The 13,326-nt window shown below is 43.9% G+C and overlaps 1 protein-coding gene and 1 long non-coding RNA gene across 5 annotated transcripts in view; both read right to left on the bottom strand.

Moving 5' to 3' along the window:
- fxn (frataxin) overlaps window positions 1–13,326 on the bottom strand; it is a 162,588-nt gene that overhangs the window by 128,758 nt on the left and 20,504 nt on the right. For 3 of the 4 annotated variants that reach the window (XM_052068355.1, XM_052068356.1, XM_052068357.1), the window contains 4 exons: window positions 12,821–12,912; window positions 12,615–12,735; window positions 6,631–6,728; window positions 4,446–5,716 (listed from right to left, as the gene is read on the bottom strand). In XM_052068355.1, the coding sequence (XP_051924315.1) occupies window positions 5,578–5,716; window positions 6,631–6,728; window positions 12,615–12,735; window positions 12,821–12,912 (450 nt within the window). In that variant the 3' untranslated portion in view covers window positions 4,446–5,577. Of the gene's footprint in view, window positions 1–4,445; window positions 5,717–6,630; window positions 6,729–12,614; window positions 12,736–12,820; window positions 12,913–13,326 lie in introns of those variants that run through there. The other variant, XR_007962733.1, reaches the window with a different exon arrangement.
- LOC127602327 (uncharacterized) overlaps window positions 2,286–13,326 on the bottom strand; it is an 80,141-nt gene continuing 69,100 nt past the window's right edge. The window contains exon 2 of the long non-coding RNA XR_007962749.1: window positions 2,286–2,446. This is a non-coding gene — a long non-coding RNA (uncharacterized LOC127602327). The remainder of the gene's footprint in view (window positions 2,447–13,326) is intronic.

The following is a 13,326-nucleotide window of genomic DNA, read 5'->3' as shown; positions in this document are numbered from 1 at the left end:
GCACATGCATCGACACGTGGTTTGCTCTGTGAGCCCGGCGCATGTGTCAATGCATCGGTGTCGCTGGACCCATCACTAGTCCACAGGTATAAAGTGGGCCAGAGGACCGCAAAAATCAAAGAAATCAAGCAAATCCATCCAGGGAAACCCACGTTGATGACTTTATGTGGCGCTTTAACAGGGGCGGGATTGCCACTGACTAGTGATGGGTCCAGCGACACCGATGCAGAGCAAACCACGTGTCGGTGCATGTGCCGCTTCATTACGTCACGTGATTGACACATGAACTGCACCGGCGCAGTTTAGACTGCATCGGCTGCGTTGACACACTCCAGGCTGCTAATAGACACATCGGCTGCGTTGACACAGTCCAGGCTGCTAATTGACACGTGAACTGCACCGGTGCAGTTTAGAATCCATCTGCTGCTTGGCACAGTCCAAGCTACGGCACTTAGCCCAGGGGGCGTCGATTTAGTGCAGGGGGTGTTGACGCAGCAAAAGCCCGCACAGTGTATCCTAAGGAAGTGCGTCTGGCGACACGATGCCGATTGCCAAAACAAGCTAGACCCCACCCTCGCTCGAATAAAAATATATGTTTGTGCAATACGGAAAACACACTGATTATCAGAAAAAAATGTGTCCGTCTGACCTCTAGCGTCATGCCGGCTTTCATATAATAGGCTATTATTATATGAGAAGTGTTTTATGGACGTTTGTACTGTACGTCATACTCCAGTTGATTGAGAGGTCCCGCCTCTAAGGGGGAGTTCCAGAAAGTGACTGCGAGTGAGCACACCGCATGTTTGATGACTCTGCCACGTTGCTATTAAGTCACATAAAACGTAAACCTTGTCTGCTGAACATCATTACATCGGCTAGGCTAGCTTAGCTGTTGTCGTAGTTCAAAGCTTAATATGTGGCGTGGGTTGGGTCGGCGCCGGAAGTACGTGCTCGCGCGCACAGCTGAGAGCAGCAGACTATCGACTGCTGAGTGCTGAGACGTGCTTCACTCGAGTGACGTTGCTACAGTACGTGCATATTATGGAGCAGCTTCCGGACAAATACAAATTGTCCGCCGCGTAGAGCCATTTTGATCTCCTTTTGGAGAATAAGGTATTCATTAAAACCTCCTTGTCTCACCAAGTGCCTCTCGGATTTTTGACATGTCTTATTCCATTGTGTGTGTGTCTTCTCCACAACAGAGGAAATAGCATGCATTAAATGCAACAGACTGGATTTTAAAACACTGGAGCATCTTATTTTTATAAATCAGAATTTGTGAAAACAAAGCCCACAAGCATCCTCATTCACATGAATTTCACATGATTGAAACACATTGAATGATACAACATGAATGCATGGATGTGAATGATATTGTCAAGGGTCAATGTCATCTTTATTGTCAAATATGCTTTATGCAGCATAGATGAAATTTCTTCCTCTCAATCCTCAGTGCATACATGCATGTAAACATGCTGTGCATTAAACACACGCAGCTAAGAAAGGATAGCAGCTACACTATATAAAAAAATACATGTAATCTGAACAGTATAGACAATATAAACAGCATAAACAACAACATAAACAATGGCGCTTGTGGCTACACTGAGCTTTTAACTCATTCAGTCCCAGTCATCGGGTAGAGTGAGGTAGTGCATTGTATACACGTCATCATCAAATCAGTTTGTTCAGTCTATCAAGTGGGTTGGCTGCAGGGATTTTGAAGGTCCAGCAGGTGGCAGTGGTCAGCGACACAGTATCAGTACAGTATCAACACAGTGTGTCATTGTGTCGACACACCTCATGAGGCCTCATGGACCCATCACTACCACTGACAGTCAGTACAACGTGCAAAGAGCAACATCACAGTTAGTTTCAATCACGGTTCATTCCGTTCGCGATCGGCAGTTAGCATGTAAAGCCTTTCTGGAACAGGGGTATCTTTTATTTAGTTATTTTTGCACAGTGGTCACGTTTGTGCGGTGGCACTAGATGACTAGAATGTTTGTTTGAACCAAGTAATTTGCGTTACAGCTGGAGTCAATAATGCCGGCACTTCACTTCCGGGTTTGGCCGTTGGGATTTGGAGTCCTTTTGCTCGATTCCAGTTGTTTGCTGAATGCTTTCTCATGTTTGGAATAATCAATATTTATAATACATAGTTTAAAATCATGGTTGATTTAATTACTTATTATTTTTGTGAAGTTTAAGGTATTAATAATTATTAATAATATTAATAATAATTATTATTAATGTAGTATTAGTGGTAGTGGTAATAATAGTAGGACTCAGAGAATGTTTAGAGATTCAGCCATCTCGTTACCTCTGCGTCCCGCGTCCTAGACGCATAATTTTCCCACGGGACGCACGGTTCCAAATAATGTGCGTTTTTGGGACGCAAGGAAATTTCTCAGTCAAAACAAATAAACAAACAAACAAACAAAAACTGCGGTAACCCTGAGGATTTCACGGTAACAATCAAATGTTGGTTCACCCATAACTTCCTCAAGCTAAACAGCGATAAAACAAAACTCCTCGTCTGTACCAAATCCACCCAACACAAAGCCGACAGTTTCTCCCTCACAATTGACAGCTCCACTGTGTCCCCCTCCCTTCTGGTTCAGAGCCTGGGTGTCATCCTCGATAACTCACTACCTTTCCACTCCACATCAATAACATAACCCGGTCCGCATATGTCCACCTACGTAATATCAATCGTCTCCGTCTCTCTCTCACCCCTCACACCACCGAATTGACTATTGCAATTCACTTCTTTTTGGTGTCCATCACAAATTCCTCCATAAAGGCGAGGACGAGTCTCTCCAGCGTCTTTATCAGGTGAGACGTCAGCACCATCGGTCTGTAGCTGTTCAGATTCTTAGGGTGGGGGTTCTTGGGCACTGGGACCAGGCACAAAGTTTTCCACAGTTGTAGAGCTGTGCCCAGCTTCAGGCTCAGGTTGAACATGTGCTGGACAATGTCACACAGCTGGCCAGAGCAGGTCCTGAGGAGCCAGGAACTGATCTTGTCTGGACCTACTACCTACCTCACATTCATCTTCCTCACTTGGTTCCTCGCCTGCTCTGTTGTGACGGACAGGCAGGAACCAGGTGACAGACTGGGTTGTTGTGAGCTGGTCGAAACAGGAAGGGGAGGAGAAGAAGTCCTCAGTGAAGTGGGTGCAGCTGGTGGTTAGGGGAAGGGATAGACGTCTGGTCGAACCAGTTGAAAAAAACGGTCCAGTTCATCTGCCCAGTCCTTGTCCTTCTCAGTCAATGTCTTTGGCCTGTTGTGGCCTGAGATAATTTTCAGGCCCCTCCAGACACCAGTGACATTACTGGCCTGTAGCTGGTCCTCTAATTTCATCCTGTATGTCTTTTTCCCCTCTCTGATCTTTCTTCTCAGCTGGATCTGCACGGCCTTCAGCTCCTCTCTGTTTCTCGACATAAAAGCCCTCTTCTTCTCCTTCAGGAGGGCCTTTATGTCGGGATTAATCCATGGTTTGTTGTTGGAAATACACTGTATAGTTCTGGTGGGTACGGTGTTCTCCTCACAGACAGCTTTACCTTAATTTCGACAATTGCTGCCACTTTTTAATTGTAATGATTTTTGTTAAATTATAAAGTACAAAAAATGTTACATTGTTTTTCAAACCCTTTGTCCGTGTTCGGCCTCAAGTTCCAAAATACCATTTCGGAGTGTAGGACAGCATTAAATTGAAATTCTTTCTTTGGTGAAAAATGTTGGCAATGATACAATACCTCAGAGCATTACATTTATGCAGGGAACGATTAATTGTTGGAAGTGGCAGAAAGCTCAAATGATTGTGCCACTTTGCTGAAAAGTTGCAGGGATTGGATTAAATTTTATGCATAATTTGCGGGCATTGACTTATTTAGAGTGAACTGGTGCGATTTTGACATTGCAAATTTCTGGAGGACTGAATATTCTATTTGAGTAAAATGGTGCACCTGGGGTTTTAATAGACATACTGTAAGTTATCATCAAAAATACCATAAATAAAATACTCTACAGGATTTTCATGTTTAATTAAACTACTTAAATAAATTACATTTTCTATTACGTGAATTTATTGAAAAATCTAGAAATATTTTACGGTGTCGTAAATCTATAAATTTCACTTTTTGAACTGAACTACCTTTTCTAGGATATTTTAATTTATTGAGATTAACCTGTAGGTCGCTATTAAAATGGGTTGCATATATCACTTGGTTGAACTCCTCCCCCAGTGTCTGGTATTCAGTCTGATTTAAGATCAAAAATACAAAATGCAAATGCAACTGCAAAAATGCAAGAAATGGTTGATCTCTCCTGAACTAAGGTCACAATCTTGGCATAATTTATTTTTATATGAGGCAAATTGAAATGTAGATAACAAGCAACCGCCACACAAGCAATTCACACACAAATTCAGAACATGTAAACATGCAGAAATTGCCCATTTATTGATATCACAACAAGTCATGTGCAATGTGCCATATAATGACCATTAAATAGCATATTTACAGACCGTATTTTCCGCACGATTAAGCGCACCGAAAAGTCTTCAATTTTCTTAAAAGCTCACGGCGAGCCTTGTGTATGGTCATTACGGTAATATGGCGACCACAAGATGGCTCTTTGCTGGAGACATGCTTACAATGTTATAACTTGCTGATGGTTCTGTGAACTATGTCGCTGCTTTATTAAATACGTTTTTGTTGCAGCTCTGGAAAAAGGAGAGCTGTGGTGTTTTTTTTTTAAACGCACACTTCATGAATGTTTTTCACAGTCTCAACAAATACGGTTAATGTCTGTCCGTCTTCGTGCCTTCTCTTTTTCCTTTGACTCGAGAGGCATTCATGACCACCACGGAAAAACATAAATGAACGATTCCACAGAAACTACGAAAATTGAAAATAATGCATCAAAACAGAAAATCAAGCAAGGAAATCACAAAATAAATTCTATAGCCCACTTACAGAATTTATTTTGTGATTTTCTCGTTTGTGAATACAGTACACAACAAAGGCATAAATAAAAACTTCTAAGACAGTCCAGTCTCCTACAATTTACTGACATCTGATCGTTCTGTTGCAGCTACGCTCAAGGAAATGCCAAAATAAATTCTGTCGGGTGGCTATAGAATTTATTTTGTGATTTTTTTTTGTTTTGATGCATTACTGTTACTATTTTCAATTTTCGTAGTTTAATTGAAGTAATTGTGAATTTACGTTTTTTGGAGGCGGTCATAAACGCTTCTTGAGTCAAATGAAGGGCTGTGCCTCCATCTAGTGTATACATTGTAGATTGCGCCTTATAGTCCAGTGCGTGCAAGATCTGACAAAAAAATTAAAAATAGCCCATTCATTGAAGGTGCGCCTAATAATCCAATGAGCCTTTTAGTCCGGAAAATACGGTACTTAAAATACCCTTGGCAGCATCTAGATAATGACAACTCTTGTGAATACTGCTGACAGATTATAAACAGATGCTCAAATAAAGGACGGCATTAAATACTCTGATTTGCTGTCCTTAGAACTCAAACGATAACAGGACAATATCAGCCTTGTGGTCTCAGGACTTGGGCAGACCAAAGAGGTCCATGTTCTTTTTGAAGATGGTAGAAAACTCTTCAGACAGGAGTTGGTGCAGGCTGATGCCATCATGACTATAGACCCAACCACTACCTGTCCAATCGTAGCGTTTTGGTCCACTGAAAATACAAAGAGAACCAAGTAAGGCTTGCAAAATGCAGTAATTGTGCTGAATAATGATACTGAGGCCCACCAAAGCAGACTCCTTCAAGGCCTTGGCTGCGCCCTAAAAGTTAGTAACAGAATAGGTGATGACAAAGATAAGAAAACCGTTATTTGCTGTATGAGCCAATCGTAGGGCACACATAGAGATACAATCATTCACACTTACACTCACATCTAGAGACAATTTAGAGTGTTCAATCAACCTGCCATGCATGTTTTTTGAATGTAGGAGGAAATCGGAGTACTCGGAGAAAACCCACACAGGCACAGGGAGAACATGCAAACTCCACATAGGAAGGCTGGAACTGAACCCTGTACTGCTGCACTGTGAGGCCGACGTGCTAACCAGTCAACCACAGGGCTGCTTTTACACACACACACACCCACACACCCACACACACACACACACACACACACACACACACACACACACACACACACACACACACACACACACACACACACACACACACACACACACACACACACACACACACACACACACACACACACACACACACACACACACACACACACACACACACACACACACACACACACACACACACACACACACACACACACACACACACACACACACACACACACACACACACACACACACACACACACACACACACACACACACACACACACACAAATGGAAACAACAATCTGTACAATACAGTTCTATGCCATAAAAATTTTCAAACCCAATCATAAACTATACAAAATAATACATGCCCCACAATGTAAATGAAAACAGCTTGTTTTGATGGAGTTCTTTGATCACATTTTACTAGATTGTGCAGGTGGTCATATTGTTGTGGCTGAGCAGTATATACCACAATGTATTATCTGGTCTCACCTTGTTGGAGATGCCAACCAAATCTGTCTGTTTGGCGTTTGCTTGTTGATGACGTAAGTTCCATGGTGACCACCCACTTGTACAGTCAGCACACCACTCTACAGAAGAAAAGGGACATGTTACTGGAAACTAAAAAAATGGCTATTTCTACGTTCTACTGGGATGTGCTTTACACTGCTGTGAAAGTATTTGCCCCCTCCTCAAGGGTATTTCAGGGGCAACTCTGATAGATAATATAGACTAGATAGATTAGACCACATATGTCAAAGTGCCAGCCCTGGGTTGACATTGATTTATTATTAGAACCAGCCCCCAGACCGCAGATCTTTTACACGCACCAATACTACATTTCCCACAATGCGACGGTGACGCGCCAAGCAGTCGGGCGCTTTATTTCAATATTTATTAGTGCAGCAGTCGCTCGCATAACAGTGACATTAGCTTTCAGATACCCATCAAAAATGGCAAAATGGAAGGTGGACACTGAGAACCGGGGATTTCAAACAAGGTGGGAGTCGGAGTACATGTTCACGAACGTAGCTGGAAAACCTGTGTGTCTTCTGTGCGGAGAAAGTGGCGGTATTGAAAGAAAAAAAGCAATCATTTTTAAATGTGAGCATGAGCAGAAACACCATTGCCTTGCGAGTAGAGCAGTTGTCCATTATCTAAAAGAGCAACTTGTGAAAAACGGAAAATATGTCATCGCATATTCCTTGGCTGTGGATGAGAACGCTGAAGTTTCTGACGTTGCCCAGTTGTCAATTTTCATCCGCGGAGTGGACTCCAGCCTAAGTGTGACAGAGGAGTTTTAGGCTTTCATGAAAGACATACGGCAGTGGGTGCTGCACAGTTTGCCCGTTTCCTCCCCGACACAATGGCCCAGCTGCGCATCCAGGCGGCTCAAACGTTGTCGATGTTTGGCAGCACATTCCCCTGTGAACAACTTTTTTTTTATGAAGCTGAAGAAAACATTAAACAGAAATCGACTTATTGCTGAACACCTTCACTCAATTTTGAAAATTTGCTCAGAGCCTGACCCCAAATTGATGAAGTTGTAGAAAAGACGAGACACCACCAAGTATCAGCCTCAGCCTCAAAGAAGTGAATACAGGATTACTGTGCAATTACATATTCAGAGTTTTTACTCAGTTTAAGTTTAAAAATTAAAGTATAATATTTGCTTTAACTGCATGTTACTTTTCCTTGAAGAAAGTGTTGTTTTTGGTTAATACATTTCTGCACTTTATTTTAGTGTACTTCAATCCAATTATGTTTTTTAAAAAATTATTCAAGTGAATGATCGAAAATTGCTATTATTTGTTTGTGTTTGTGGTAAATTTAGCCTCCTTTTGCTCAAAGAGAAAATATGGACTATTGAATACCGGCTTCTGTCATTCATGTTATGAGTATTTTTATACGAAATTTGTTTTCTGTGCCTGTTGAAAATGAAAGTTTACTGACAGAGCCATAAGAAAATGTTGCTTTATTTATCTGATCATATTGGAATTTATTTGTTGGGTTTTCAGTCGATTCAATTTGGTTCAATAAACTATATGTGGTAATTGTTACATTTTTTAATGAACATTCGATCAGTCCGGCCCTCGGCTTGCAGCAAAAATTTTTATTTTGCCCTCCGTCCATTTGACTTTGACACCCCTGGATTAGACGGACGGGCGGGCAGACGGACGGACGGAAAGACAGACAGAGTTCAACAAATAAAAACAGAACACAATGATTTGCAAATATTTATTTTTTTTATGATGGCGCCCCCTGAGTGGCTGCCTCTATCCCTGTTTGAGTTTCTTTTTGTCCTTTTACTTTATGTATTTCTTCTTCCCATTTCGTTTTGCGTGGTTTTGTACCCCAAAGCTACGGGGGGGGGGGGGAGGGGGGGGGGGGTCAGCTTCACTTCTGCTCATCTCCTTTATTTGCTTTTATCTTTTTACGTATCCTGTGAACGGAGATCCCGATAGCACACGCAACTCCATTGTTTACAATAAGGACCAGCTGTTAGCATGGCGGGCTAACAGCGGGCTACTGGCCGGTGACAAACCGGATATCTCACGGGAGTTGAATAAGGAGGAGACGAGGGTGTCGAGCCGGGAAGGACCGCCGCACAAGGAGGAGAAGGTACAGACATGTCCTCCCGTCCGTCATCATGGGGAATATAAGCTCGCTCCCTAACAAGATGGATGAGCTGGCGGCGCTAACGCAACATCAAAGGGCGTATCGCGAGGCTAGCCTAATGCTACTCACGGAGTCGTGGCTAACAGCGATCACCTCGGACACGCATGCCGAGTTGGAAGGCTTCCAACTCATACGTGCGGACAGGAATGAAGGGCGGGGAAAGAGAAAAGGTGGGGGACTGGCTGTTTTTGTGAAGGACAAATGGTGCAATCCGGGGCATATCTCGATCAAAGACAAACTCTGCAGCCGGGAGATTGAGCTGCTAGCCATTAGCCTCAGGGCCCATTATCTCCTGAGGGAATTCTCACACGTGATAGCTGTGACAGTGTACGTCCCCCCCGTCGGCTAATGGTGATGCAGCGTGCGATGCCCTGATGACTGTCGTGAACAGGCTGCAAACACAGTCCCCCAACGCCCTGCTGATCATCTCTGGGGACCTCAACCATGTCTCTCTGTCGTCCTCCCTTTCAACCTTCACGCAATATGTAACCTGTGCCACTAGAGAAAAATTTGGACTTGTTTTATGCCAATACCAAGGAGGCATATAAATCCCACCCCCTCCTCCCCCCTCTTGGAAGAGCAGACCACAACTTGGTATTTCTTGAGCCTGTGTACAAACCCCTGGTGCACAGACAGTCAACTGTGACCAGAACGGTCAGGAAATGGTCCACGGAAGCTGAAGATGCTCTGCGGGACTGCTTCAACACAACCAGGTAGAAACTCTTCAGCGAGGTTCATGGGGAGGACATAGATGCACTCACTGACACCATCACGGACAACATAAACTTCTGTGAGGAGAACACCGTACCCACCAGAACTGCGCAGTGTTTTTCCAACAACAAACCATGGATTAATCCCGACATAATGGCCCTCCTTAAGGAAAAGAAGAGAGCTTTTATGTCAAGAAACAGAGGAGCTGAAGGCCGTGCAGATTCGGCTGAGAAGAAAGATCAGAGAGGGGAAGAAGGCATACAGGATGAAATTGGAGTACCAGTTACAGGCCAGCAATGTCACTGGTGTCTGGAGGGGCCTGAAAACCATCTCAGGCCATGACAACCCAAAGACATTGACTGAGAAGGACAAGTACTGTGCAGATAGACTGAACCGTTTTTTCAACAGTTTCGACCAGTCTTCTGTCCCTTCCCCCAACGGCGAACTGCAACCACTCTCACTGAGGACTTCTTCTCCTCCGCCTCCTCTTTCGACCAGCTCTCAACAACCCAGTTTGTCACCTGGTTCCTGCCTGTCCGTCACAACAGAGCAGGTGAGGAACAAACTGAGGAAGATGAATGTGAGCAAGGCAGCAGGTCCAGACAAGATCAGTTCCCGGCTCCTCAGGACCTGCTCTGACCAGCTGTGTGACATTGTCCAGCACATGTTCAACCTGAGCCTGAAGCTGGGCAGAGCTCCACAGCTGTGGAAAACATCATGCCTAGTCCCAGTGCCCAAGACCCCCCACCCTAAGGAGCTGAACAGCTACAGACCGGTGGCGCTGACGTCTCACCTGATGAAGACGCTGGAGAGACTCGTCCTCGCCCACCTTCGACCGCTGGTGAGCTCGGCACTGGACCCGCTACAGTTTGCCTATCAGCCTGGCATCGGCGTGTAAGACGCCATTATCTACCTCCTCCACTCAGTGCGATCACACTTGGAGAAGGCTGGGAGCACTGTGAGAATCATGTTCTTTGATTTCTCCAGTGCCTTCAACACCATCCAGCCCAACTTACTGGGAGGCAAACTGCAGAACGCTGGAGTGGACCACCATCTCACAGCATGGGATCATGGACTACCTCACAAACCGGCCGCAGTACGTGAGGTTGCAGAGCTGTGAGTCAGACAGGCTTCTCTGCAGCACTGGAGCGTCGCAGGGGACTGTTCTGGCTCCATTCCTGTTCATCCTCTACACCTCGGACTTCAGACACGCCACTCCAAACTGCCACCTTCAGAAGTTCTCCGATGACTCCGCGATTGTTGGCCTCATTACAGAGGGGGAAGATCGGGAGTACAGAGGGCTGACAAAGGACTTTGTGGACTGGTGCCAGTAGAATCTCCTCCAGATCAACCCCGGGAAAACTAAGGAATTGGTTGTGGATTTCTGCAAGAAATAGTCCTCACCAGCACCGATGAACATCCAGGGTATGGACATAGAGAGGGTGACCTCCTACAAGTACCTAGGTGTTCTTCTGAACAACAAACTGGACTGTTCTACAAACACGGACACACTGATTAGGAAAGGACAGAGCCGACTGACTCTTCCTACTCAGGAAACTGATGTCTTTTGGGGTTCAGGGGTCGCTCCTTTAGACTTTCTATAACTCGGTGGTGGCCTCAGCCATCCATTATGGCATTGTCTGCTGGTCAGGCAGCATCTCGGCCCGTGACAGAAAGAGACTGGAGCGACTGGTCAGGAAGGCCAGTTCTGTGCTGGGCTGCTCCCTTGAAACTTTGGAGGAAGTGGGCAACAGAAAGATGCTAACTAAGCGAAAAGCGATGATGGACAGTCCGACCCACCCTCTCCAGCCCGCCCTGACAGCACTAGGTAGCTCCTTCAGCCAGAGACTGTTACAACCGCGCTGCAAGAAGGAGAGATACCGACGCTCGTTCCTACCGACTGTTGTCAGACTGCTGAATAAAAATAATAATAATAATTAAATGATGTGAAAAACAATTGTAAATAGCACTGCAATTTATCCATTTTGTATTTATATTGCACTTAATTGTTTTTTCTTCTTCTTTCTACCCACATTCTTGGTGCTGTAGGCTGTAAATTTCCCCAGTGTGGGACAAATAAAGGATATCTTAACTTAATCATGATCTTCAAATTTTATGGTTGCAACACATTTCAAAAGGCAGGGACAGGTGAGAAAGATAAGAAAATTAAATTGAGGAATGCTTAGCAAATTCAAATTTGGACCATCCCACTATAGAGAACGGGCTAACTGGAAACAGGTGAGTGCCAGGAGGAGCTTCCTTGAATTGCTCAGTCATTTACAAGCAAAGATGGGGCAAGGTTCCCCTGTGCGGAACAGTTTTAAGGACAATGTTCCTGAATGTACAATTGCAATGAAGTTTGTGATCTCATTATTTCCAGTTCATACTATCATAAAAAAAAGAGAATCTGGAGAAATCATTCGATGTAAGCGGCAAGGCCAAAAACAACATTAAATGCTTGTGACCTTCAATCACCCAGGCGGCAGTGCTTCAAACACCGACATCAGTGTGTAAAGGATATCACCACTTGACCTCAGGAATATTTAAAAAAAAACAGCGTCAGTAAATAAAGTCTGCCGCTACATCCACAAGTGCAGTTTAAAATTGAACTATGCAAAGCAAAAGCAATTTATCAACAATACCCAGAAATTCAGCCAATTTCTCTTGGCCCGACCTCATCTAAAATGGGCTGATGTAAAGCAGAAAACTGTTCTGTAGTCTGATGAGTCCAGATTTCAAATTGTTTTTGGAAATTGATGGACATCGTGTCCTCCGGACAAAAAGGCAAAAAAATCATGTGCACCGTTATAGACTTGTCTAAATTGCCTTCTTTAAAAAATTAAAAAAATCAAGTTTAGCCAAACATTCGTAACTGCACAGATCTGTTTGAGACTTATGACAGATTGGCCACTGACAGTAGAGAGACTTTTGCACATGAACGCATTTCATACTTTTTCTGGTCTACCTGGTCTGTCACATTTTGAACAATTATTAAAACATATTGGTGTGCAATGATTCTTTTTCCCATGTCCAATGTACATAATATGAACATAGATACTTAGGAAGAATGATCAAGACTGACTTACAGACAGCACAACATCATAATCTGGTCCAGTGAAAGGTTCATCCATTAAGTCTTCAAAGTAATCAGCCAGTGCATCCAGCGTCTCATCAGCCAGCTTCTCATAGGCTGCCTCTGACAACTCACTAGGAAACCGATTTACAAAATCAACAACAGCAGTGTTGACCATTGTCATAGAATATACACCGATTTGTGTGTGTGTGTGTTTACTTTTTGTCCTGAGAGAGGTGCTCTTCCAGTCTTGAAGCTGACAGATGGATACTTCTCCGACACCCTTCAATGTCAGATGTTAATGGAAAGCACTATAACAGAAAGGAGTAATTTCAGTTAAATGTTGCATCACAGCATATCTCCTCTTAGCATGTAAAAGCAGATTATACAGTTGTAAATATGTACTGAAGAAGTACGGTGGTACAAAATGGGAACTACCGTATTTTCACGACTATAAGGCGCCATTAAAAGTCTTAAATTTTCTCCAAAATGGACAGGACGCCTTATGGTGCGGAGCGTCCTTTATATGCGCTGAGTTCCAAAATCTGACTGACAGCGACACGCTGTTTATATAGAGAAAAGGCGGAAGTGACTGTGAAAGAAGTCGGCCAATCAGGGAAGGGTGGGCGTGTATATATACATATATGGAGAGCGAGAGAGAGAGAGAGAGAGAGAGAGAGAGGGAGAGAGAGGACAGACAAGCTAGTCCGCCAATGGTGAAGGGT

This window comes from Hippocampus zosterae, chromosome 6, assembly GCF_025434085.1.
Source record: "Hippocampus zosterae strain Florida chromosome 6, ASM2543408v3, whole genome shotgun sequence".
In the NCBI taxonomy this organism is placed as follows: domain Eukaryota; kingdom Metazoa; phylum Chordata; class Actinopteri; order Syngnathiformes; family Syngnathidae; genus Hippocampus; species Hippocampus zosterae.
The sequence above is the reverse complement of the archived record's forward strand: the minus strand, read 5'-3'. Positions and strand labels throughout refer to the sequence as shown.